This window comes from Neoarius graeffei, chromosome 20 (assembly GCF_027579695.1).
Source record: "Neoarius graeffei isolate fNeoGra1 chromosome 20, fNeoGra1.pri, whole genome shotgun sequence".
Taxonomy (NCBI): Eukaryota; Metazoa; Chordata; class Actinopteri; order Siluriformes; family Ariidae; genus Neoarius; species Neoarius graeffei.
The window spans coordinates 11,417,705-11,443,041 of NC_083588.1; the positions used below are offsets into that span (position 1 = coordinate 11,417,705).

The following is a 25,337-nucleotide window of genomic DNA, read 5'->3' on the forward strand; positions in this document are numbered from 1 at the left end:
GCACCCGGAGGAAACCCACGCGGACACGGGGAGAACATGCAAAGGCCAGACAGAAAGGCCCCCATCACCCACTGGGGTCAAACCCAGAACCTTCTTGCTGTGAGGCAGCAGTGCTAACCACTACACCACCATGCCGCCCCAGAACCATCCAAACCCAACAGAAATATTCTTAAAGCCATATTATTGCTGATATCAATTTCAGAATGCATTGCTGAAAATGGAGACAAATAAATTTTTTAGCTCTTTTTCCAACATGCACTTGGTCTCTTCTTCCCTTTTGCAGGTTGTTGCTCGTGACGATGATTACGGTCAGAATGGGCAGACAAGTTACACTCTGAGTGGAGGGAACGACGATGGGTCGTTCAGCCTGACATCTAGCGGGCAACTCAGACTGGAAAAAACACTCGATCGAGAGATCCAGGACCGCTATGAACTCATTGTCATTGCCATTGACTCAGGTAAGACTGCCTACTGATGCCGATAGGCCGTATTACCTGGAGTTTGAATTATGCATAGGATCACCTATGTGAGCTGGTTTATTGTACCAGATTGGTCAGGAATTGCCATGCTAAGAGCTGAAGACAGTATGGATGTTTTGTTTTTATGCATGCATGAAAGTGTGTGTGTGTCAGGAGAGAGAATATGAGGTTTAGGTTGTTATTGCTTGGAGGTCTGTAGATGAGTGTGTGTTTAGATCACAGTCTATTCTAGTTAAGTGCAGCCCTCCTGCAGCCAAACCACCGTGGCCTGTGGGTGGCTCCGCCCACATTCCAGCCAGGTCATATGACCCACGCTAATGATGGGTATGTTTTTTTTTTTTTTTACTGCTTCAGCATACAATGAGAAATACGACACTGTATATACAGCTGAGGAACATATCAGTTTTCTGAAGTACAATCTCCTGAATTTTGATCTTGGATTGAGGATGAAGATGTCTTATGTGAACAGAAGATGAATGTATAGAAAGTAGATTAAAAAGTTTGTAAGAAAACGAAACAGGCTTTGATGACCGATCGTCTAGAAACTGACGATCTAGTAAATATGGAAAGGAGATTTTCTGAGGGCGCTTTCACACATTTCACACTTAATTGATATTCTTAGTTTATTTGCTACTTGGTTTGGTTTAATTTCCAAGAGCGCACAATTAAAAAAAAAAGTAAAAAAAAAAATGCTGTTGGATGGGCATACAGGGCTAAACATGTATTCATAGAATTATGTATTCATTCATTCATTCATTCATTCATTCATCAAGTGCATTTGAAAATCTCAAAAGTCGTCCGAGGCGAGAACCGAAAACACGGAGCTGACACCAATTTAATGAACATGTGCATGCATCCACCATTCATTTTCTCTTTCTTTCGTTTGTAGGTCCAAATAACCAGAACACATGGCATTTCTGCAGTGCTAAAACTGTCCTTTGGCTCTGTTTGCTCGTCACGGCTCAGTTTAGCAACTCGCAGCTCCAAAAAACTGCTGCCCACAACCCAAAATACACGGCATGTTTGATTCACTTCCTGCAGTTGGGTCGCTCCAGAGTTGAATCACTTTCTCACTGCAGTCGGACCAGACTAGATTTCACTTCGACTGGTGTGAGAGAGCACTTTGCTTGGTTATTTTGGTCAGCAAAACTTCTCAAACAAAATCTACAAAGCCATGATTTTGTAGACTTCCAAGACTTAAACAATAGATGATAAAAATAAAAAAAAGTCAACGTTCTTCCTATGCCAGGATCTGGTCTTCCCAGGCAGTCTCCCATCCCAGTACTAACCAGGCCCTTAAAGAACATCGGGCGGCGCCGATCTCGGTTTCTATAGCCCTCAGCCTCTCGCCTATACAGCTAGAATTACAGTGGGGGGCTGGTCCTTTGGTAACCGCGCGAGTTTGACTCTCCACTCGCATCTGTGTTGCAGTGTGCCTTGCCAGACGGCAGTAGGTACCATTTTTATGATGGTCTTTGGTATGACCCGACCGTGACTAGAACTCATGATCTCCTGATCGAGAGGCAGACACGCTAACCACTCCACCAGCTCGCGGTAAACAATAAATTATGCTTAAAAACATTAGAATGCAGTCAAGGAAGTAAATTTTAAGGACAGCACCAAGAAAGGAGAGGCTCAAGTTCTAAGGACACAACTTGAGAGCAGTCTTGGAAATATGTCATCTTAGAAAATGCAGACAGTAGGTGCCCCTGGAAAGAATATGATTTGAGCTGCAGCCATTTGAAGAAAAAAAAAATTAGACATGTCTCCTTTGTGAACAAAGATGATGATTGATTAAGTAGATAAACTGAAAGCATAAATGGAATGCATGTAAGATTCTTTCAAAATGTAAAACAAGTGCTGCCAGGAAAAACAAACGTCTCCCGGCAGCACTTATTTTATACCTATCTGTTGATAATGGTAATATTTCTCAATCGTCAGCTGTCAGGTTATAGTCCTAGGAAAATCCATGACCTTGAGTTTGCCATTTCAAGGTCAAAGGTCATGGTGCCAAATGAAAGCCCATATGGCACTTCCGATAAGTTGATAATGGTAAATATCTGTCTACCATCAACTGTTTTCAAGATACAGCCCTCTGAAAATCTGTGACCTTGAGTTTGACCTTTCAGGGTCACTCAAGGTCAAAGATCATGATGCCAAATGAAAGGCCATATTGGAGTTCCAATATGCTCATAATAGTAAACATTTGTCTGTCAGCAAGCGTTTTTGAGTTATAATGGAAAATATGTGGTTTTGACCGAAAGGTTGACCTTTCCGGGACCTTGAACTTCACCTTGACCCGATTACCCCCAAAATTGAATCTGGTAATCAACGCACCATTGCCCACCTTCCCTGAAAATTTGAAGTCAATCAGTGCAACCGTCTAGACGTGAGATTGTTAACAGACAGACACACAAAAACAAAACAAATGAAAGTCTGAAAGAAACGTATGAGAGATACCCCATCATGGAGCATATCACTGGAAGCAGAATCGAAAGATGAACATTTTGGAATTAGTTTGAAAGAAATATGAGGAATATGAAGGAAGATATCATGAAAAATAAAATTGACCTTTTTGGTGACCTTGACCTTAACCGGATGACCCTCAAAATCTTGGAGACCAAGATATTTGAGACCAATGCCCATCTATCCTGAAAGTTTCATGAAGATTGGTCCAGCCATTTTCCTGTAATGTTGCTAACAAAGAAACCCCACTGAAAACAAGACCTCGCCCCCTGGTGGGCTCCGTCCCGGGCGAGGTAACAAACAAACCGCACTGATTAGAATACCTCACCCCGCTTACTCCATCGCAGACGAGGTAAAAAATGATTTTAGCTTTGGAGAAGTGCTGTGGTGTAAAAGGAATAAACCACTTCAGGATTTGCTGTTGTTGGAAAATTATCAACTTCGGATTGGGAACAGTGACTCAACTTTCCATAGGGTTGCATTGCATGACCCTGTTATATTTTTATCCTTATATAAGATTGCTAACACGTGACAGTTCCCCCCCGAAATCCTACTTTTTTCTGCGACAAATATCCCGCACTATGATTGGCTAGGCGTTCTTATTTCCACCAAATGGACAATTGAGAATAAATTGCCAGAATATGGGTGGGGAAAGATAATGCATCTTCAGTGCTCTTTGAGTTGCACAGTTTTGCTCCATTTGCATTGAATGACTTCTTGAACGTCCAATCGGCAGACTGCAATCCAGTAAACCTTGTCTTATTTTCTTTGGCAGACAGTAGCTGTTTTGTTCTCATAAACCCACAATCGCCGGTCCGGAGAATAAATATTTATTGCAGTTAAATCATGACTGACGACACATGTATTTGCACAAAATCATTTCGCTGACTGGCAGAAATGTGAACGTGAAAAAAAGTACAAAAATAGTCAAAAGCAGCTATTGTGTCCTAATAGGGAGGAGAATATCGGAAATCTCTAATGGCTTCCCGGCTGGAACAGTGCAGGATATTTAGCTGAGATATTTGCGGTGTTTTGAAGAAAGGAGTCGGTCGTTCCTTTTTTTTGGACGAGGAGAACAGTTACTTTCGTCCGTCAGGACGGCTGAATCTTCGCTCTGAAAAAGAATTAGTCCGGATTTGGAGTTTAGGAGACTGGATTCGTCATTATTAGAGAACAGATGATGATGAATAACTGAGGCTCACTCAGTGTGACCGTTGTTCACTCCATCCGTCTATTTGTCAGAGCGCTGCTGCATGGGACTGAAGCTGCACTTAGAGGAGTGGAAACAGAAGGAACGTGCCAGCTCTTGAAAGCTCAAAGAGAGAGAGAGCGAGAGAGAGAGAGAAGTCAAGAAGATGCAAAAGAGATAGCGTTTGGAGAATGTACGTATATAAAGAGGGAATGTGACAAAAATAGAAAGAGAAGCAGAAAGAAACTGTGACATAAAAGGAGTGGGGAAAAAGAAAGAGTTGAACAAAGATCGACTGAAAGAGAAACAGAGTGAAAACGAAGGAAGGTGAAAGACCAAAACTGGGAAAATAAAGTGTAAGAGAGTGTGTGAGAGAGGAAAAGAGAACGATAGTGAGAGGTTTTGGTTGGACTCGTCATTAGGTGATGGGTTCTGCATTCGTGGCAGCAGGACGCTGTTTCACAGTCACTGAGCGAGTTCACGGAAAGGAACAGGCGAAGTGAAATAAAGATCGAAAAAGAGGAGAGAAATACAGCTACAGATGGAAAATGAGACTGGGAGCAAGTGAGGAAAGGAGATACAATCCTGGTCCAAATGGAATAATTTAAGCAGACGCGTGGGACATCGAAAAAGAAGACACTGGGTTGGTGTCCAAACGTACGTGTTGAGAGAAGTTCATGGCCGCCTGGTTAGCATGACTAAACCATCACGCACTCACTTCCAGAGATATTATTCTGAGTGTTCTAAGGATCCGTAATATTTGTCTGTAAACAGTTCATTAAATAGAAGAAAGCTGGTTTACAAATTGATCTACGAATCAAATAGGAATTATTTCTCATTCTATTTAGGATATACAAGGGGTTGACAGAAAAAAAAAGGTCATCTAGTCTAGGTAAAGCATAAACTGATCCAGGATATCGCACTTTTCTGTGTTAGGTGCAGCAAAGAGCGCATCAAACCACACTTCAAATCCCAGCCATGCACAGGCTATAAATCACATTTTACACCAGCTTTTCTTCAGGCAACATTGGAAACAACCTGGCAGCAGATGTGGCTCAGTTTAAAACACTGATTCTGGAACTGAGAAAGCGCAGCATGGAAGCTCATGTCCATCAATAGAGCCCTCCTTAGATATAAAACTCATCCCCCTTTTCCACAAAGGCAGTTTGAGGGCTGGATTTGGAGCCGGTGCCTGACCACGGACATGTCCTTTATGTTTTGACAGACAAAGGCCAGGAAAACATGTCCGAAAGTGGCACCAACATTTTGATGGTTGAGGTTTGATTATCATGGCCAACAAGACCAACTTTGAACACCATTTTGTTTTTCCCACCCACCAGATAGGTCTCCCTTATCAGACGACAGCTACCAACCAGGGAGGGTGAAGACCATTACATGGTTCCTTCCTCCAAGGAGGCATGTGATGCCAACTGCCTACATCTTTTCGAGCTGAATGGCCATGATTGGCTAGCGTTGCTGGACTTGACTGGACTTGCTGGTCTCCCTGAGAGGGCAGGCCAGTTTTGCTGTTGCATCATCGGGAGTCAAACTGTCAGAACACTTTTCTGTCATGCCACTTGGGAACCCAGTGACCACCATTTAAAAAACAAACAAACAACAAAACAGAGCTAATGTAGCATCTATTCTGCCTTTTCCAGTAGTCCACCATTGTTGTTGTTGTTGTGCGTGGTGCGAGCGTTGCTGGGAAACTGGAGTCGTATCCAGGCGTATGCAATAAGGTAATGACATGGCTTTATGGTGGCTCCCGAACCCGTGGAAAAGGTTTGCAAGTTGAACCAATTCCAAACTTAGCATCCAATTCACGTTGGTGGAAAGGGAGAATCACTGAGCAGCCCTGCATGGATCCGTGTCTACAGCAGCTTCTAGGACATTTTTGTATCATTTTTTCAACTCCATTCTCAGAAGTGTCTGAAAAACAACTCTGAATCATCATCATCTATAGTGTCTTGCAAAAGTATCCATCCCCTTTGATGTTTGTCCTGTTTTTTGCATGACGAGCCGGAATTAAAATTGATTTTTTGGGGGTTAGCACCATTTGATTTACACAACAGACCTACCACTTTAAAGGCGCAATTTTTTATTTTTATTTTTTTTATTGTGACACAAGCAATAATTAAGATGAAGAAACAGAAATCTGGAGTGTGCATAGGTATTCACTGCCCAAAGTCAATACTTTGTAGAGCCACCTTTTACTGCAGTTACAGCTGCAAGTCTCTTGGGGTATGTCTCGATTAGCTTAGCACATCTAGCCACTGGGATTTTTGCCCATTCCTGAAGGCAAAACTGCTCCAACTCCTTCAAGTTAGATGGGTTGCATTGGGATCCAGCAATCTTCAATTTATACCACAGATTCTCAACTGGATTGAGGTCTGGGCTTTGATGAGGTCAGTCGAAGACATTTAAATGTTTCTCTTTAAACCACTCCAGTGTAGCTTTAGCAATATGTTCAGGGTCATTGTCCTGCTGGAACGTGAACCTTCGTCCCCGTCTCAAACCTCTGGCCGACTCAAACAGGTTTTCCTCCACAATTACCCTGTATTTAGTGCCATCCATCTTTCCTTCAGTCCTGACCAGCTTTCCTGTCCCTGCAGATGAAAAACATCCCCACAACATGATGCTGCCACCACCATGCTTCACTGTAGGAATGGTGTTCTCAGGGTGTTGGGTTTGCGCCACACATGGCATTTCCCATGATGGCCAAATTTAAATTTTAGTCTCATCTGACCAGGGAATCTTCTTCCATGTGTTTGGGGAGTCTGCCACATGCTGTTGGGCAAACTCCAAACGTGTTTTCTTAATTTTTTTTTTGAAGCAATGCTTTTTTTTCTGGCCACTCTCTCATAACACCCCGCTCTGTGGAGTATTTGGCTTAAAGTGGTCCTATGGACAGATACTCCCATCTCCACTGTGGATCTTTGCAGCTCCTTCAGTGTTATCTTTGGTGTCTTTGTTGCATCAATGATGAATCCCCTCCTTGCCCGGTCTGTGAGTTTTGGTGGGCGGGGCCTTCTCTTGTCAGGTTTGTAGTGGTGCCATATTCTTTCCATTTTGCTATAATGGATTTAACGATAATCCCTGGGATATTCAAAGTTTGGGATATTTTTTATGACCCAACCCTGATCTATACTTCTCCACAACTTTGTCTCTGACCTGTTTGGAGGCTCCTTGGTTTTCATGTTGCTTGCTTAATAGTGTTGCAGAATCAGGGTCCTTCCAAAACAGGTTGATTTCTCCAGACATCATGTGACAGATCATGTGACACTTTGATTGCACACAGGTGGATCTTAATCAATGAATTATGTGACTTATGAAGTGAATTGGGGGCGGCACGGTGGTGTAGTGGTTAACGCTGTCGCCTCACAGCAAGAAGGTCTGGGTTCGAGCCCCGTGGCTGACGAGGGCCTTTCTGTGCGGAGTTCGCATGTTCTCCCCGTGTCCGCGTGGGTTTCCTCCGGGCGCTCCGGTTTCCCCCACAGTCCAAAGACATGCAGGCTAGGTTAACTGGTGACTCTAAATTGACCATAGGTGTGAATGGTTGTCTGTGTCTATGTGTCAGCCCTGTGATGACCTGGCGACTTGTCCAGGGTGTACCCCGCCTTTCGCCCGTAGTCAGCTGGGATAGGCTCCAGCTTGCCTGCGACCCTGTAGAAGGATAAAGCGGCTAGAGATAATGAGATGAGATGAAGTGAATTGGTTGGACCAGCTCTTATTGAGGGGTTTCATACGAAAGGAGGTGAATACCTATGCACACTCCAGATTTCTGTTTTTTCATCTGAATTATTGTTTGTGTCAGAATGAAAAACAATTTGCACCTTTAAAGTGGTAGGCATGTTGTGTAAATCCAATGGTGCTAACTCTCCAAAAAACACGTTTTAATTTCATCTTGTAATGCGACAAAACAGGACAAACACCAAAGGGGATGAATACTTTTGTAAGACACTGTAGAGTAACGGTCCCTGCCAGAGGCTGGCTCTCAACTAGAACAGCGGGATTGTATCGTGACACTGACTGCAGAATTAACTTCATCTTGCCTGAAATATTTTTATACTAACAAAGTACATGTGTATCAGATACAGTACAGTTCATACGACACCACATCCAGAAACAATATATAATCCTGAGGGATTTTAACCACCACCTATTCCGTGAGGCCGAGCTTCAAGCTGGTTGGTTTCAGCTCTGCTACGTCCTTTTGTTCATTTTTATAGACAGCAATATGTCACACAGCATCTGAAACCACACAACAAAGTCTGTTTGAAATATTAAACAACTCCACACAATTTGAGGCGAGTGTTTGATGATTTACATATGCAGTTTGCACAATGCTAAACCGATAGCCTTCAACTTTTATTGCTTGTTAGCATGTTAGTAAATCATGCTCAGGCTCATAGTTCCAGAGCAAAAATAAATAAGCAAACTTCAGACACCAGACGTTTTGTCAAATTAATTTTTTTTTCTGGGACGGGGTTGACTGTGCCCACTGTAATAATAATTCTTGAAAAATTAAAAAAAGATACATTCTTACCATCAAATACTTTTATTCCATATTTTATTGCTTTTTTGTATTTGTTGGGGTTTTCTTTCACTTCTTCACGGTTTTTTGGTCGTTGGCAAACAAACTTAAAGCTAGACGGCCTTTTGATTTCATGAAATCGTGAAATTTAGTTCCCTCTGAAATTTAGTCATTGTGATATGTTGTTATGCTCAGGCTTACCTTCTTCTTTTGGGTTTTACAGCAGCTGGCATCCACAGTGTTGCATTACTGCCATCTACAGGTTTACCTTGACCATGCACTGACAGTTCCATCATCTCATCTCATCTCATTATCTCTAGCCGCTTTATCCTGTTCTACAGGGTCGCAGGCAAGCTGGAGCCTATCCCAGCTGACTACAGGTGAAAGGTGGGGTACACCCTGGACAAGTCGCCAGGTCATCACAGGGCTGACACATAGACACAGACAACCATTCACACTCACATTCACACCTACAGTCAATTTAGAGTCACCAGTTAACCTAACCTGCATGTCTTTGGACTGTGGGGGAAACCGGAGCACCCGGAGGAAACCCACGTGGACACGGGGAGAACATGCAAACTCCGCACAGAAAGGCCCTCGCCGGCCACGGGGCTCGAACCCAGGACCTTCTTGCTGTGAGGTGACAGCGCTAACCACTACACCACCGTGCCGCCCACTAAACGAACAGCTGATCACACCGAGGTGCTCTCTGAGTGCCGATATTTATTAGTTTGGTTCTGCATTTCCTTTCCTTCGTATATAACACAACGTCTTTTCTTCTCGCTTTCCGTTACTGTAGTCGGTATTTCACGTTTCATTCGCACGCTCACGTCCTCCATTTTTCTCTCCTGTTTCAAATTTGTATCCCACAATGCCTTGCCTGAACAGGGAAAGCCCACCACGTGATGCATGACGTAGTATCTTGAATTGGATCATGGTGAAGCAGGAAAAAATAGCGGAGAATTTAGCGCCATGTGGCCCTCAAATCATTAATTGTTCTTTTCAGAAAAACAAATAAAATAGGAAGTCTGTGATTCGAATTCAGTAGCTTTCGGTCCACGAAATAAAAATAATTGGGTATCAGGGAAAATTCTTTTTATGACCTACACTTGAAAAATCTGAAAGGCGGTCTACCTTTAAAGCTGCATTACCACCACCGACTGGGCTGGAGTGTGGAACAGGAGATATTGGGGGGGGGGATTAAAACAAAACAAAACCCTATGTTCTTTTAGCTATTTCTGTTTCTTTTAAATACTTGATAATTTTTGGGGTTTTGTTTTCGAGTAGAGTTTTTATTTCATCCTCGGTTGGTTCAGCAACACGCTCCACCATTTTGTTTTTCTCTACTCACGGGATATAAGCTAACAGCTTCGTCGTAGAGTAGCCAATCAGAGCGCACGATTGCTCATATCCAGTGAATGTGGATAGGATATGTTTCATGATGCGTGGATGCATTTTCACACGCCTGGTTCATAGTAGTGTTCTTTTATGTGCAAGTTAAATGGCAGTCATTAAAGAAGAGCATTAAGTGCTGAAAAATGGAGTGAGAGAGGGATTGAGCGAAAGAGTAAAGAGGAGAGAAGGTATGGGAACGGATTTCATGATGGAGGAATGAAAAGAGCGGTTTAAGAAGCGTGTTTGTTCATGATTATTAAAGAGACAGTGCCTTGCCAATGTGTGTCTATAAAACACACACACACACACACACACACACACACACACACACACACACACACACACATACACACACAGGTCCACAAAGAGCCCCTATAGCAGCACAGTGTTTGCGGAGTGTCTTTTCAGTGTTAAGAAGCATTTAGCAGATAAAAGATGTTAATGGCTCCTTCATTTACTTCCTGTGTGCTCTATCAAGCTGAAGACAGACTGAATACAGCCGACTATAATAAATGTCAGGAAGCAGAGCGCCCCCTGTGGACACACGTTTGTCTGCGTTCGAACTTTCCAGGCCTCTTCAAAGAGAGTTAATGCTGTCTTCGAAATGCACTCGGATTAGCAAGAATTACTTTTATTCTGTTGATATAATTAAATCAATAAGTGACACAAAAAGTATCAACGTGTGGTTGGTGACACGCGACAGTACCATCGACGGAGCATGGCGTCCTGCATCCCATCCAGGCTGGATTCCTGCCTCACTTCCACCACAAGCCGAATGAAGATGAATTAATTTATTTATTTGAGAGGTTTTGTCCTGGCAGGATCATTATTTCCCACTCTGTCTCACCGTCCACTTAATTATGGTCTCCGTGTGTGTGTGTTCTTCAGATGAAGCGTAAATAAGCTGTGGGTGTTAATGGCATTTTTGCCCGTGTGGCAAGCCGTTGCCCTGGTACACAGAGGAGCCAAGGCAGCGGTTACACACAACTGAATGGATGGAAACACACACACACACACACACACACACACACACACACACACACACACACACACAAAAGCTCAGGTTTGAAGCTGGAGCTGTAAGACATCAACATGTTCCACTGTACAACATGTCACCCACAAATACAGACAGACAGACAAACAAACAAACAAACAAACAAATAAGAAATATAGTGTAGTGCCTCCCCCCAAAAAAGAAAATTCGTAAAACTTCATCATATGGAGCACTTGCATGTGACATCACAGCCGATCCAGATTGTGGCAGACGCCATCTTGTCGGTCAAACGCCATATTCCGCCTTCTACTTCTGGTTCTACTTCTGCTTTTACTTCTACCTTTTCTTCTGGAAAACCCTACTATATACAATTCTACTACAACGGCTGCGGCTACAAGCTCTCCCTACCTGTGCACGTTTTTTATGTTTTTTGTGTGTATTTTTGCGTGTTGTTCGTCTGTACCGGACTTCAATATCCACTACAACCGTATGGACTTACTGGGCATTGGTTTCCAGCAGAAAATGACGGTTTGTAGCGATTTCCATCGCATGCACAACATTCCGGACGAGATAGCGAGACCAGCGGGGTCTCCGTGGATTGTTATCGGAAGCAAAGCGAAGGAGGCGGCGCCGGGAGCGGAAGCAAAAGCGAGGCTGCGGAGCCGGCCTGTTGACTAAGCTCAGAAAACAGCCACTCAAACCTCCACTGCCAAGCCTCTACCTCTCCAACGCCAGATCCATGGTAAACAAGACGGACGACTTGGAATTACAGCTGGAATTACCTTATTCTATTCTATAATCGGCTGGTCAGTGCTATACTCAATACTTAAGTGACTTACCCATCCAATGAGGATTCTTGTTTACAAGATGCCACATCTGACTCCCTGACAAATCCTGAATTTCTGTAAAGATAACTGTCCAGAGATTTATAGGCACGCAGTGCTTCACCACTGAACAGCGAGGGAAAGTTAATGAGGTAATTATACACGTCTGGGTATTCCGCTGGCAGTTCAAAATCCGGTCGTGAAAACTCCGTCTGGAAAGCCATAAGGGTCACTAATCTGTAGATCGTTTATTTTAGACATATATCTAGTTATCTGTTCATTAGAAAAATGAGCCGTGTAATCCGTCGGTTGAAATTGATCCATTCTGTACATGAGTGCAGCAGTATTCAGCTGTGTTTTTGACCAACAAGATGGCGGTTGTGTACTTTCCGGTCACGTGACTGCAAGATCTCTATATCGTTTTCACGTTCTTTGAGCTCGACGTACCTCTTAGTATGAAATGCTGGTTGTAATTGCACAATATGACAGTCGAGCAAGCTACCTTAACGCATCATTGTGCTTCGCTAATTAGCAAACGTTAACTAACTACGTAACTAATGTTTATTAACTGTGAATTCAGCCTTAAACCCCTTCAACAATCGCACCGACATTGGATCTAATCAAGCTCACTCGCAAGCTGCGTGGAAGCACGTTCGGTAAATTGTTGTGATGTCAGATCATCAGTCGCCTGACGTAATGTAACTTAGGCCCCGCCCACAGAGCTATGGATGACTGTGAAAATGGGGACATGTGGAAGAGGATTAAACCAAGCCATGTGTTTGTGCTAGACGTTTTGCAACCGGACATACTTACGGGAGGATTACAGAAGTGTGTGTGTTGCCGAAATGTTTACTTGACTTCACGCGAACTGAACAGATGGAAAGTTCCGGCTTTGTGCCATTTGTTATAGACCTGGTGTGTAATTGGATTCCATGTGAAGACTAATCTCACACACTCACATGACCCCTCTCCATGGGAACGGCTAAAGGCTAACCACTAATAAATCGATTAAATTCAATGATACTAAATAGATTAAAATGTCATTCCTCAGGTTTGTCTGCAAAGTTCTTCCAACTTTCTCATGAACAGAATTATGGGATGGCCGGGGATGGGGCATTCCTGATGGGGCATTCTGAACGGATCACTCACAATTTATTCCAGAGCGCTCGCTGTTGGATCCTCGATTCTGATTGGCCAGAGAATCATACATTCATATTGAAGGTTGTATTGGATATTATACAGGCAGCCAATTGTTTCTGACTCACTAGAAACAGAGTTTTTGTTTACTGACCATGTCTTGGCCATTTGTGTTGCTGATCCTGAACAAGTTCTGTCTGATGAACAAGTTTACAAATTCCAAATCTAAGCTCTAATTTCTGACCTTATCAACTAGATTACATTACTTTACAACCCATTATAGCCCAAGAGCATTAGCTCAAAATTGAGTCCAACCCGGAACAAATTAGTAACAAGCTGAATTTTTCAGAATATGTTCAGAATACCCTTAGGAATAACATACTAAAAGTCCCCGGGAATCCACCTTGTGCTCTCTGAGAAATTCAAGATGGCGTCCAAAATGGCTGCCAATTGGAGATTTTTCAATATCTCAGGAATAAAACATAATATAAATGCAATTAAAATGTTAAATTATATGTTCTCTCATACAAGCAATGCAAATTCACCATTGTCACACTGTTAAAATTAAAATTAACCAAGATTACAAGGTCATTAATGTGGAAATTACATGGAATTTGATGGTTGACATGATTGACAGATTAGCTTAGTAGGCTACCTACATACATGAACATAATGTAAGACAACAATTAGACATCAATTTCCTTAATATTTAGTGCATCTTTAAGCTTTGATAAAATATTAAAGGGAAATTAAATTTGAGAACTCTATCTTCTAAAACGACAATGGCAAGCTGTTTCAGTACACTTCTTCAACATTCCGGTGACTTTCATGACAAAAAGGTCTGCCTCAATAAAAGCTCTTGCTTATAAACAATGAGTAGACTTAAACACTTCTCAGTGCCTCAGTTGTAATGCTTGGACCTTTGTTGTACCATCAGTGAAGTAGGGAATTTATTCAAGCTTGTTTAAGGGTGGAAAAAAAAATCTTTGAGTTTCTAGCGCCAGTCTTTACTACTAGCAATGCCAGTGTGTTCGGACAAAAAATGACTAAACTCAGCATGACCTTTTAAAAATGACTGAACTCAGCATGACCTTTTAACATGCCATTTTTCATTTTACACCACCAATTTACTTTAATTAATATTAATGAAAATAAGTGCTCCAACCCCTAGTAATTGTGTTTGTTGTTTTGTGAACAGAATAGGATGATACGGAGTGAACGAGTAACCAATGGATCCACACTCCATAATCGGTAGTGTACATTAAATAGCACATGTATAGATTTACAATTATACGTCTGTAATTATTAGTCCTAAACATTAAGAACTGAAGCCATTTCAAAAACATATGAGATATCTTCATGATACCATAACGATTATTTTGTCATAACAGTCATTGTTATTTCTTCTTGGATGTGAATTTATGGGCCAGGGCGTTTCAAGATTGATACTTGATTCAAGGATCGGACTGGATGAAACCTACACACATTGATAGCACTGTGCACATTCATAAATGTGAACTGGTGAAGTGCCAAAAATATGACAATCTAACCAGACATGGCAAGCGAACACATTATACACAAATATACTGTTATAATAATGTGTACATTGTTATTATATAATGTTAATACACAATGTAATTAATACACACATGTTGGAATTTACTCTCCTACCCTACAAAACATATATTCTGACCTTTTAATTGCATTAATATTTTGTTTTGGGCCTGAGATATGGGCAGATCTCCATTTGGCGGCCATTTTGGACGCCATCTTGAATTTCTCAGAGAACACAAGGGGGACTTTTAGTATGTTATTCCTAAAGGTATTCTGAAATTTTCAGCTTGTTACTAATTTGTTCCGGGTATAACCCTATTACTCCTGGGCTAATTACATTCCAAGAATTTAGCAGATACTCTTCTTATCCAGAGTGACATACTACAACATATCCAGAGTAGCCTGGGGAGCAGTTGGGGGTTTGGTGCCTTGCTCAAGAGCACTTCAGCCATTCCTGCTGGTCCAGGGAATCAAACCAGTCACCTTTTGGTCCCAAAGCTGCTTCTCTAACCACAAGGCCATGGCTTCCCATGATATTCCCTAGAAATTGACCTAGACATTGACTTGATCCCATAAAGCTCCTTTATTGGATTCATCCTCTTCTCTCGAACAACCTTGTAGCATTTTTCTTTTTAAGTCCTGGGTATGACTTTAAACTGCAACTGGTGGTGAGTCTCCAGTCGTGGAGGACTTGAGTATTGGGGAAAGTGGAGTTACCCCTTAATCACCATTGCTCCCAGGTTCGGTCTGACCCGGAGTGGTAGCACCTGTCTGGGTTCCAGCGATGGGTTAAATAGAACATCACCAATAAGGCACTGGCAGCAGGGTGCTTTTCGGTGCAATGTGGCAGATGAACCCAACAGGGTCAATGGCACACCACCAGATGGCATGTGGAAGAGCCATTCAAATGGCCAACGGATGATATCACTTGGCAAGTCTTTTGTCACTACGGGGCAACTTCCATACCCGTCAGGTTTGTGGCACTTTTGTGCACCACTTGGCATCAGGTCTGGAGGTCCAGAGAGACAACACGATGGAGGCACAACATTGTTTGTTTTACCTTACTGTGCAAGGTGCTTCACTAGGAGAGGAGAATAGTATGCGGGAGCTCACAAGGCCAGACATTCTGTGACGGCTCAGCCAGGCCGTTTGTGCCGCTGGTGCGGGTGACTCTGTCGCTCTGGTGCAGGCCTCACGGCCCATCTGGGTTTTTGTGCATCCTCATGAAGCAGTCATCATCGCTAGCAATGGACAGCAGATGATGATGAGCTTTTGTTTTTGTTATTTCATACTTTTCGTGTGTACAGTATGTCTGCTTCCAATTCTGGCACATAATGTCTTTTAATTTTGTACAACCCCGATTCCAAAAAAGTTGGGACAAAGTACAAATTGTAAATAAAAATGGAATGCAATGATGTGGAAGTTTCAAAATTCCATATTTTAGTCAGAATAGAACATAGATGACATATCAAATGTTTAAAGTGAGAAAATGTATCATTTAAAGAGAAAAATTAGGTGATTTTAAATTTCATGACAACAACACATCTCAAAAAAATTGGGACAAGGCCATGTTTACCACTGTGAGACATCCCCTTTTCTCTTTACAACAGTCTGTAAACGTCTGGGGACTGAGGAGACAAGTTGCTCAAGTTTAGGGATAGGAATGTTAACCCATTCTTGTCTAATGTAGGATTCTAGTTGCTCAACTGTCTTAGGTCTTTTTTGTCGTATCTTCCGTTTTATGATGCGCCAAATGTTTTCTATGGGTGAAAGATCTGGACTGCAGGCTGGCCAGTTCAGTACCCGGACCCTTCTTCTACGCAGCCATGATGCTGTAATTGATGCAGTATGTGGTTTGGCATTGTCATGTTGGAAAATGCAAGGTCTTCCCTGAAAGAGACATCATCTGGATGGGAGCATATGTTGCTCTAGAACCTGGATATACCTTTCAGCATTGATGGTGTCTTTCCAGATGTGTAAGCTGCCCATGCCACATGCACTAATGCAACCCCATACCATCAGAGATGCAGGCTTCTGAACTGAGCGCTGATAACAACTTGGGTCATCCTTCTCCTCTTTAGTCCGAATGACACGGCGTCCCTGATTTCTATAAAGAACTTCAAATTTTGATTTGTCTGACCACAGAACAGTTTTCCACTCTGCCACAGTCCATTTTAAATGAGCCTTGGCCCAGAGAAGACGTCTGTGCTTCTGGATCATGTTTAGATACGGCTTCTGCTTTGAACTATAGAGTTTTAGCTGGCAACGGCAGATAGCACAGTGAATTGTGTTCACAGATAATGTTCTCTGGAAATATTCCTGAGCCCATTTTGTGATTTCCAATACAGAAGCATGCCTGTATGTGATGCAGTGCCGTCTAAGGGCCTGAAGATCACGGGCACCCAGTATGGTTTTCCGGCCTTGACCCTTACGCACAGAGATTTTTCCAGATTCTCTGAATCTTTTGATGATATTATGCACTGTAGATGATGATATGTTCAAACTCTTTGCAATTTTACACTGTCGAACTCCTTTCTGATATTGTTCCACTATTTGTCGGCGCAGAATTAGGGGGATTGGTGATCCTCTTCCCATCTTTACTTCTGAGAGCCGCTGCCACTCCAAGATGCTCTTTTTATACCCAGTCATGTTAATGACCTATTGCCAATTGAACTAATGAGTTGCAATTTGGTCCTCCAGCTGTTGCTTTTTTGTACCTTTAACTTTTCCAGCCTCTTAATGCCCCTATCCCAACTTTTTTGAGATGTGTTGCTGTCATGAAATTTCAAATGAGCCAATATTTGGCATGAAATTTCAAAATGTCTCACTTTCGACATTTGATATGTTGTCTATGTTCTATTGTGAATACAATATCAGTTTTTGAGATTTGTAAATTATTGCATTCCGTTTTTATTTACAATTTGTACTTTGTCCCAACTTTTTTGGAATTGGGGTTGTACTTATACAGTATCTATGAACCAGAACGTCTGTTTAAAAAAATACACAAATTACCAATAATCGTCAGCTGTAATTGTTGGCAATTACAACTATAAGGCATCTATGGTAAGAGGCATTTGCATCATTGTGGTTCAACTTTGTCCCTATTCCTTTTGGCAAATCACTTTACTCTGATGGACTCACAGTTTGAAAAGCCTCTTTTCAAACTTTCCAAGTCAGCAGATTGGCTCGGCCATGCAAGGCCTTCGTGAGTTATTCTGGCTGCATGTTTGAGGGCATCGTCTCATTGAAGCGTCCATCTTCTCATCAAATTCATTTTCTTGGATGATAAGGGTCAATTCTCCTCGAATATGTCCTCTTACCTCACCTTCAATGATGTCAGTATCATTTGCTTATCATGATGCTCCCACCACCATGCTTCACTGCCAGTATGGTGTTCTTCCAATCATACCCACAACGTTTCTTTCTCCTGTCATGAATATTTTTGTTTTGTCTGTTCAGAGTATATTGCTCCAGAAGAGTTATGATTTGTCAAAATACCTTTAGATGTCTTATTTAGCAGAGGAGTTTTGTATGAGATGCAGGAACAGAGGTGCTCGCAGTGCACTTGATTGCTTATTGTTTTCTGTGTCAGCCAATCTTATTCTTGCTGCTTTCAGGTCGTCCTGCAACTCTTTTCAAATGACTGCTAGCTTGTTTCATACCTCGCTTGTCATTAGTCTGAGTGCAATTGTACTGACAGGGATCTTTACTCTGGTTTTGTAGCTTTGAAGCTATATGGCCTTTTGATTTCATAAAATCGGTGAAATTTAGTTCCCTCTAAAATTTGGTTCTTGTGATACATGTTTATTTCTGCAATATCTCAAAAAAATTTTCGTGGCTGGGAAGTTATAGTCTGGCTAACGCAACTTCAAAGCTCTGCGAGCATTTGGTCTGGCAAAGATATTAAGCCCAACCGCCTCCCTGAAATGCCTCAGTTTGCTACTGGTCGAAGCCAGAAAAGGCTGTGACGAAGCTTAAACCAATCACATCACTCTTTCCTCTGATGTATGTGACGCAACGGAAACTGCTTGAGTAACAGGAAGAAGATAAATACCTCCAGGGCTGGTCTTTGCTCCATTTTCAATGAGAACTTCCCGTTGAATGCTTTCAATACAGCATCTACCACTGTGTCAAAGGCTTGCCGCTGCTCCATGTTCGTAATGTTTCTAGTGAATGAAGCGCTTACGGCATAGATTCTGTAAACAATCTATGGCTTCCGGTCGCAGTTCTACTATGTGACTGCCTTGAACACGCCTCTACCCAGGGCCGTTGGAGATGCTCAAAGTTGATTGGCTCCCAATTTTTCGGGAGCTTGGAAGAGCTGGAGATAGCTTGCCTTGCCAGACTAAGCTCGCAACAGGCCCCCGTGTTGCGTCACACTTAGGATGGGCGGGCCCAGGCTAGGGAAGTTATTGAAATTGAGGGGTTTCCTGAGCAAATAATGTGCATGAAATCGCTCGCTTAAAGCAGTCAAGCAGACAGAGGGAGTCCGTGTGTGCATGCACAGGTTTACTTGCTTCTTCTTCTTCTTCTTCTTTTGGGTTTCACAGCAGCTGGCATCCACAGTGTTGTGTTACTGCCATCTACAGGTTTACCTTTGACCGTGCACTGACAGTTCCATCATTCTGTCGCTAAACGAACAGCTGCTCACACCGAGGTGCTTGCTGACCGCCAATATTTATTAGTTTGGTCCTGCGTTTCCTTTCCTTCGCATATAATATAACGTCTTTTCTTCTCGCTTTCCGTTACTGTTGTCGGTCTTTCACATTTCATTCACACACTCACGTCCTCCATTTTTCTCTCCTGTTTCAAATTTGTATCCCACAATGCCTTGTGCGAACGGGGAAAGCCCACCATGTAATGCATGACATAGTATTTTGAATTGGGTCACGGTGAAGCAGGAAAAAATAGCAGATAATTTAGTGCCATGTGGACTTAAATTCATTAATTCTTCTATTTAAAAAAAACAAATAAAATTGGAAGTCTGTGATTCGAATTCAGTAGCTTTCGGTCCGCGAAGCAAAAATAATTGTGTGTCAGGGAAAATTCTTTTTATGACCTACACTTGAAAAATCTGAAAGGGAGTCTAGTTTTAATTGATCTAATTGAGTTTTTGTTGAGTAATTTTGTCCTTGAGAAGTATAAGAAGCTCTTTGAGCATGATTAAGTGTCACGTGTGTAAACCTGAATTGGATACATGCACTGGAAAGATATATGATGAGTAGCACAATAGATGCACAATGGTGTAACATAGGGAAAAAAAAAATTCAGGTTTTGATTTTATGTACTGAAATAACTATTAGGCACAATTTTTACAATATCTATATAAATTAGTTGTTTTTACCCATTTTAACCTTGAAATCAGCATTTTAATGATTACCCATAATGCATTGTTTATCGCGCTAAAACAAGCAAAAATGTCATAAGACAGTGGAAATACTACCTTTACTACCTTCACGTGGCGTCTTTCTCGATCGCACGTGCCTAGACACGTACCTTCTAGAACATTCCTGGGTGGTCACGGACTGTCATGTAGCCTAGTTTGGTTGTGAAACTCGCTAGGATGGAGTATTTTCGCAAGTTTAGTGGCAAACTTTTGCGCCGCAATTTCTCTATTCTCGAAATTTGTAACTTGAAACCCTACAAGAAATGTTTCATAATGTTTGAGATTTTGAAAAATGCTTCTAGCAAGTTTATTTCGCTGTATTTTTCCGTGAAACTTGGCATAAATCATCCTTAAGTGATGAGCATGACATTGTTATTTTGGTATGGGTCACGGAGTTAGTTGGAAGCAGGAGGAATGAGAGTTTCTCAACTACAGCAGCACTTCTCACCATAGATGGCTGGCGTGTTTCACAGTGTTTGGGATTTACTAAATCGACTAAATCTCTAGATCTACTGAAGCTACGAGGATGTAAATCACCAGGATTCTAATTTACTGGGTGAGAAGTATTTTATATATATTTTTTGAAAGGTTTATTTGCGCTACAAGTCCATGAAAGTTGGAATTGTTCGTGAAGGGGTTAGTTAGATTTTGGTAGCGTGACGCGCACAACAAGCAAAAGAAAAAACAAATTTTCTTCCGAATTTCCTTGCTTTATCAAAATTATTTTTTGATACATTAAAAGACTGTGTTTATAATATTTAAGGGATTTTTTATTATAGAGAATATTTGATCAAAACTTTCAAAACAGCATTCAAAGTGATTTTTCACGGGTGTAAATGTTACGCGTGACGTCCATAATTACGTTAAGTTTTAAGAACTAAAATTCTGTTAAAAATTCTAGATTTGTGCTATCATTCTGGGGTTTTGCTGAATAATACTTTAGGGAGTTCTCTTACAATGCTGAAAATTCAATGAGTTTTGGTGAAATTCTAGAAAAGTTATTTACATTTTAACGCGCCTGATAGCGATTGTGCTCACACAGCGTGCTACTCATATTACGCTTTCACCACTGCGTAACTTTTTCCAGAAGGAATAGCGGTCTGCAGTGGTGAAAGGGTTAAACAGCACCAACAAAGGGTCCAAATATTTATTTGCCTGACTGTATATTATTCAGTGAACTTTTTTTTTTTTTTTGAGAAGCGTGTCAGAAAAATAGCTGCTGCTTGTTCGCGATCCATCATCAGCAAGGACAATAAACTCGCGAGTATTAGTTAACAAACAAATGTCATGGAGCAGTTGCACTAAAATTTAGGACCTATGATGACCCTTTAATGTAACATCTGCTAAGATTCCTTTTATGGATAAAATGTGGCAGAATTAAGCAGACGTCTTTGGAGGATGGTATAAATTTTGAGCATGTTGAATGAAGCTCTGTAATGTGATCAATATTCGGCATCTGTGTGGATGATAAATAAGTCACACACACACACACACACACACACACACACACACACACACACACACACACACACACACACATGCTGCCTGATGTGTTCAACTGATTTGTTGGCTAAACATTTGCTATTAAACCCTTCTGTTGTTATAGTTTACACCCATAAGTGCTGAAGTAAACATGCAAAACACACACACACACACACACACACACACACGGTCTGGGTTTCCTGAGTGTTCTCGTCGAATGTGAGTGGTGATTCAAGGTCAATGGTCAGACACAGTGCGTACTTCTATATGTTTATGTGTGTGTGTGTGTGTGTGTGTGTGTGTGTGTGTGTGTGTGTGACAGACCCAAGATGTTTTGTCCTGGATTAGCTTGCGAATGAAGCCGGTCACTGAGAACCGTGTTCAAGTGTAAAGGTTATTCAAGTCCACTTTGTGTTACGTCAAAATACCTGAGCCTCTCTCCTGCTCATAAACAGGAAATGACATCACTTTCTACTGGAAGGGAGCCAGGAGTATCCAGGAATAAAACAAAAGCAGCTTCCTCGAGTCACTGTGTGTGAAACAATGGCATAAAAACAACAGCGTGACTTCTCCTGTGGTCACCATCTCTCTCTCTCTCACACACACACACACACACACACACACACACACACACACACACACACACACACACACACACACACACACACACACACACACACAGAACAGAGACAGAGAACAAAGAGAATCAAATGGGGACATATGGTGAGAGAGATGGAGATGGAAAACACCTTTTTGAACTTAATGCGGAACAATGAACAAGAACGAACGACAAATTAAGAGAACAAAACAAGGAAAAGCAAGAAAATACAAAAAAAAAATTACATATCAGGAAAGGAAGAAAAGAACGACGCGATGAAAAAGATCACTGTAAAGAAGAAAGAGTGCAAAAGAATGAAAGTGTGCATCATGAGCACGTGTGTGTGTGTGTGTGTGAGAGAGAGAGAGATGTCTCAAAAGCTGACAGAGAGCTTTAACACGCACACATAAGCAAAAGTGAATCAGAATCAGTCACATGACCATGTAATCTACTCAAAACCACGAATCCCTGCATGTGAGTGTGTGCTGAAGGAAACAAGTTACCGCGTCCATATTTGACGAGTCAACTTTTCTCGCACCTCATCACCTTCAGAACATTTGTTCAATATGTGTCTAGTTTCAAGAAAACCAAGACAAATAAACATGAAACTGAAGAAAAAATAAAGGCAGTGACTCACTCTGTTGGTTGGCCTTACAGTGAGTGCTAATTGTGTTCTGATTTGAAGTGTTGACTTTTGTTTGTATTGTGTGCATGTGTGTGTGTTCGCCGTTTTATTCATTACACACACTCGGCTAGATCTAAGACGTTCCCTGTGTGTGTTTAATCACGTTTCCTGGATGTAGACCCACGTTTCCTTACATGCTGATGCTAATCTGGCAATGCGAGAATCCCTTTGTCATCCAAATGAGGAGAAGAGCTGATTTAGCTTCACGCTTAAGGTTTATGAACTCGTTATTAATTACACTAATCCTCAGTAATCCTTCTTCGACCTGGAGCTTCGGCTTCATCTCGAATTCTCTCCGGTCTCCCTTGTTGCTTTCCTTTAAGTCGGCCTCTCGCTTTTTTTTTTTTGTAGTTTTGATTGTTTTTAAACTGTAGCTGTAATGCGAACAGCTTTCTTGGTTAATGTTCATCAAGTTCTGAACACAGATTTCAGTTGCATTTGTAAAACCTCATATTCTCATCTCATCTCATCTCATTATCTGTAGCCGCTTTATCCTTCTACAGGGTCGCAGGCAAGCTGGAGCCTATCCCAGCTGACTACGGGCGAAAGGCGGGGTACACCCTGGACAAGTCGCCAGGTCATCACAGGGCTGACACATAGACACAGACAACCATTCACACTCACATTCACACCTACGCTCAATTTAGAGTCACCAGTTAACCTAACCTGCATGTCTTTGGACTGTGGGGGAAACCGGAGCACCCGGAGGAAACCGACGCGGACACGGGGAGAACATGCAAACTCCGCACAGAAAGGCCCTCGCCGGCCACGAGGCTCGAACCCGGACCTTCTTGCTGTGAGGTGACAGTGCTAACCACTACACCACCGTGCCGCCCAAGAAATATACTATTAAAAGTTTTTTGATTTGCAAAATGGCTTTATTTCTCAATTAATCAATATCGGTTTATACTCGCACCATTTCTGAATGTCTCGGCTTTAATAAAAGCACTTGTTTCAAGCCACACTCGGATCTGAAAGTGAACAGTTTCTTCTACAAATATTTAGCTTCCCCTGTTCAATTTTCTCTCTCCTTTTCTTTTTTTAGGTTATCCTGTTTTTTATCTGTCCATTTGTTTCTTTTTCATCCTGTTATCCAAAAGGTCGCCAGTTCAAATCCCAAGTCCAAGGGGCAAATCTGGCTGTGCTTTCTTGTCCAGCACTGTTGCCAGTTCGAGGTCCATGTGGACCCTGTTGACCCCATCATATTAATTGGAGCATAGTTTTATGCTGGGCGGCACGGTGGTGTAGTGGTTAGCGCTGTCGCCTCACAGCAAGAAGGTCCGGGTTCGAGCCCCGTGGCCGGCGAGGGCCTTTCTGTGCGGAGTTTACATGTTCTCCCCGTGTCCGCGTGGGTTTCCTCCGGGTGCTCCGGTTTCCCCCACAGTCCAAAGACATGCAGGTTAGGCTAACTGGTGACTCTAAATTGACCGTAGGTGTGAATGTGAGTGTGAATGGTTGTCTATGTGTCAGCCCTGTGATGACCTGGCGACTTGTCCAGGGTGTACCCCGCCTTTCGCCCGTAGTCAGCTGGGATAGGCTCCAGCTTGCCTGCGACCCTGCAGAACAGGATAAAGCGGCTAGAGATAATGAGATGAGATTTACGCTGGGACCCTCACATTTCTGGGCTTGGGAAACAACCATTCACACACACATTCATACCTATGGGCAATTTAGAGCCTCCAATTAGCCGAATGGCATGTCTTTGGACTGAGGGGGAAACCGGAGCACCCGGAAGAAACCCACATAGATACGGGGAGAACATGCAAACTCCACATAAAAAGGCCCCCATCAGCTGCTGGGCTTGAACCCAGAACCTTCTTGCTGTGAGGTGACAGTGTGAACCACTACACCACCATGCCACTCCATACTCTCTCCCCTATCAATCACAGCAGCACTAACCAGCCAATGGCATCTGTGAGCTCATGTATGCAGAAGGGGGCAGATCGAGCTTTCCTCTGAATGTGTTACACTGCTTCGTGATGCAGCATGAGCAGCAGTTTGAAAAGAGTGGTCAATGACTGGTGAGTGGGAATCGACCAAAGTTTAATTAGATTGAAAATTGTGAATGATAAACAAGGAAAATGTATAATTACTGCTATGGTGAAGATTTCTATGAGGAAGCAGTTTCAGCGCTTGCTCAGATTCAATTCTTCAAGCCAGAGGGCTTTGTTTTGTGGTTTCTTGATAAAATTACTGCTTTTTTTTGTCTTATCAACTGTAAAAGTGAGAAAAAGGAGAGGCGGGTGAGGGAACAACTGCTTAGAACTGTTCTACAAACCTACCCTGTGGTGATGGTGTGTGTGGGTTGGGTTGGGTTGGGGTGGGATCAGTTTTGCGTAGGAAGGGAAGTGCTTTGTCCCTCTTCTGAGACTGCTCTGAGTAACGTGTTGAAGTTTACGGTGTTAAACAGCTGCAGATGCTGCATGATTAGTGCAGCGCTTTTCTGCAGCCTCCCGTCGTGACGGTCACATTTACATTCAGCTGAACGACCGAGGAGCGTCTTTCTTTTCAGAATCTTCTTATTATGGAGATTACGTTGTGTAGGATGATCCTCTGGCATCAGAAAAAAAACCACACACACACAAAACGCAACAGGTTTTTTTAAACACCTCAG

The 25,337-nt window shown here is 42.3% G+C and overlaps 1 protein-coding gene across 1 annotated transcript in view; it reads left to right on the forward strand.

The window, feature by feature from the left end:
- fat4 (FAT atypical cadherin 4) overlaps positions 1-25,337 on the forward strand; it is a 154,738-nt gene that overhangs the window by 96,512 nt on the left and 32,889 nt on the right. Inside the window, exon 6 of the mRNA XM_060901236.1 lies at positions 284-458. Coding sequence (XP_060757219.1) covers positions 284-458 — 175 coding nt within the window. The remainder of the gene's footprint in view (positions 1-283; positions 459-25,337) is intronic.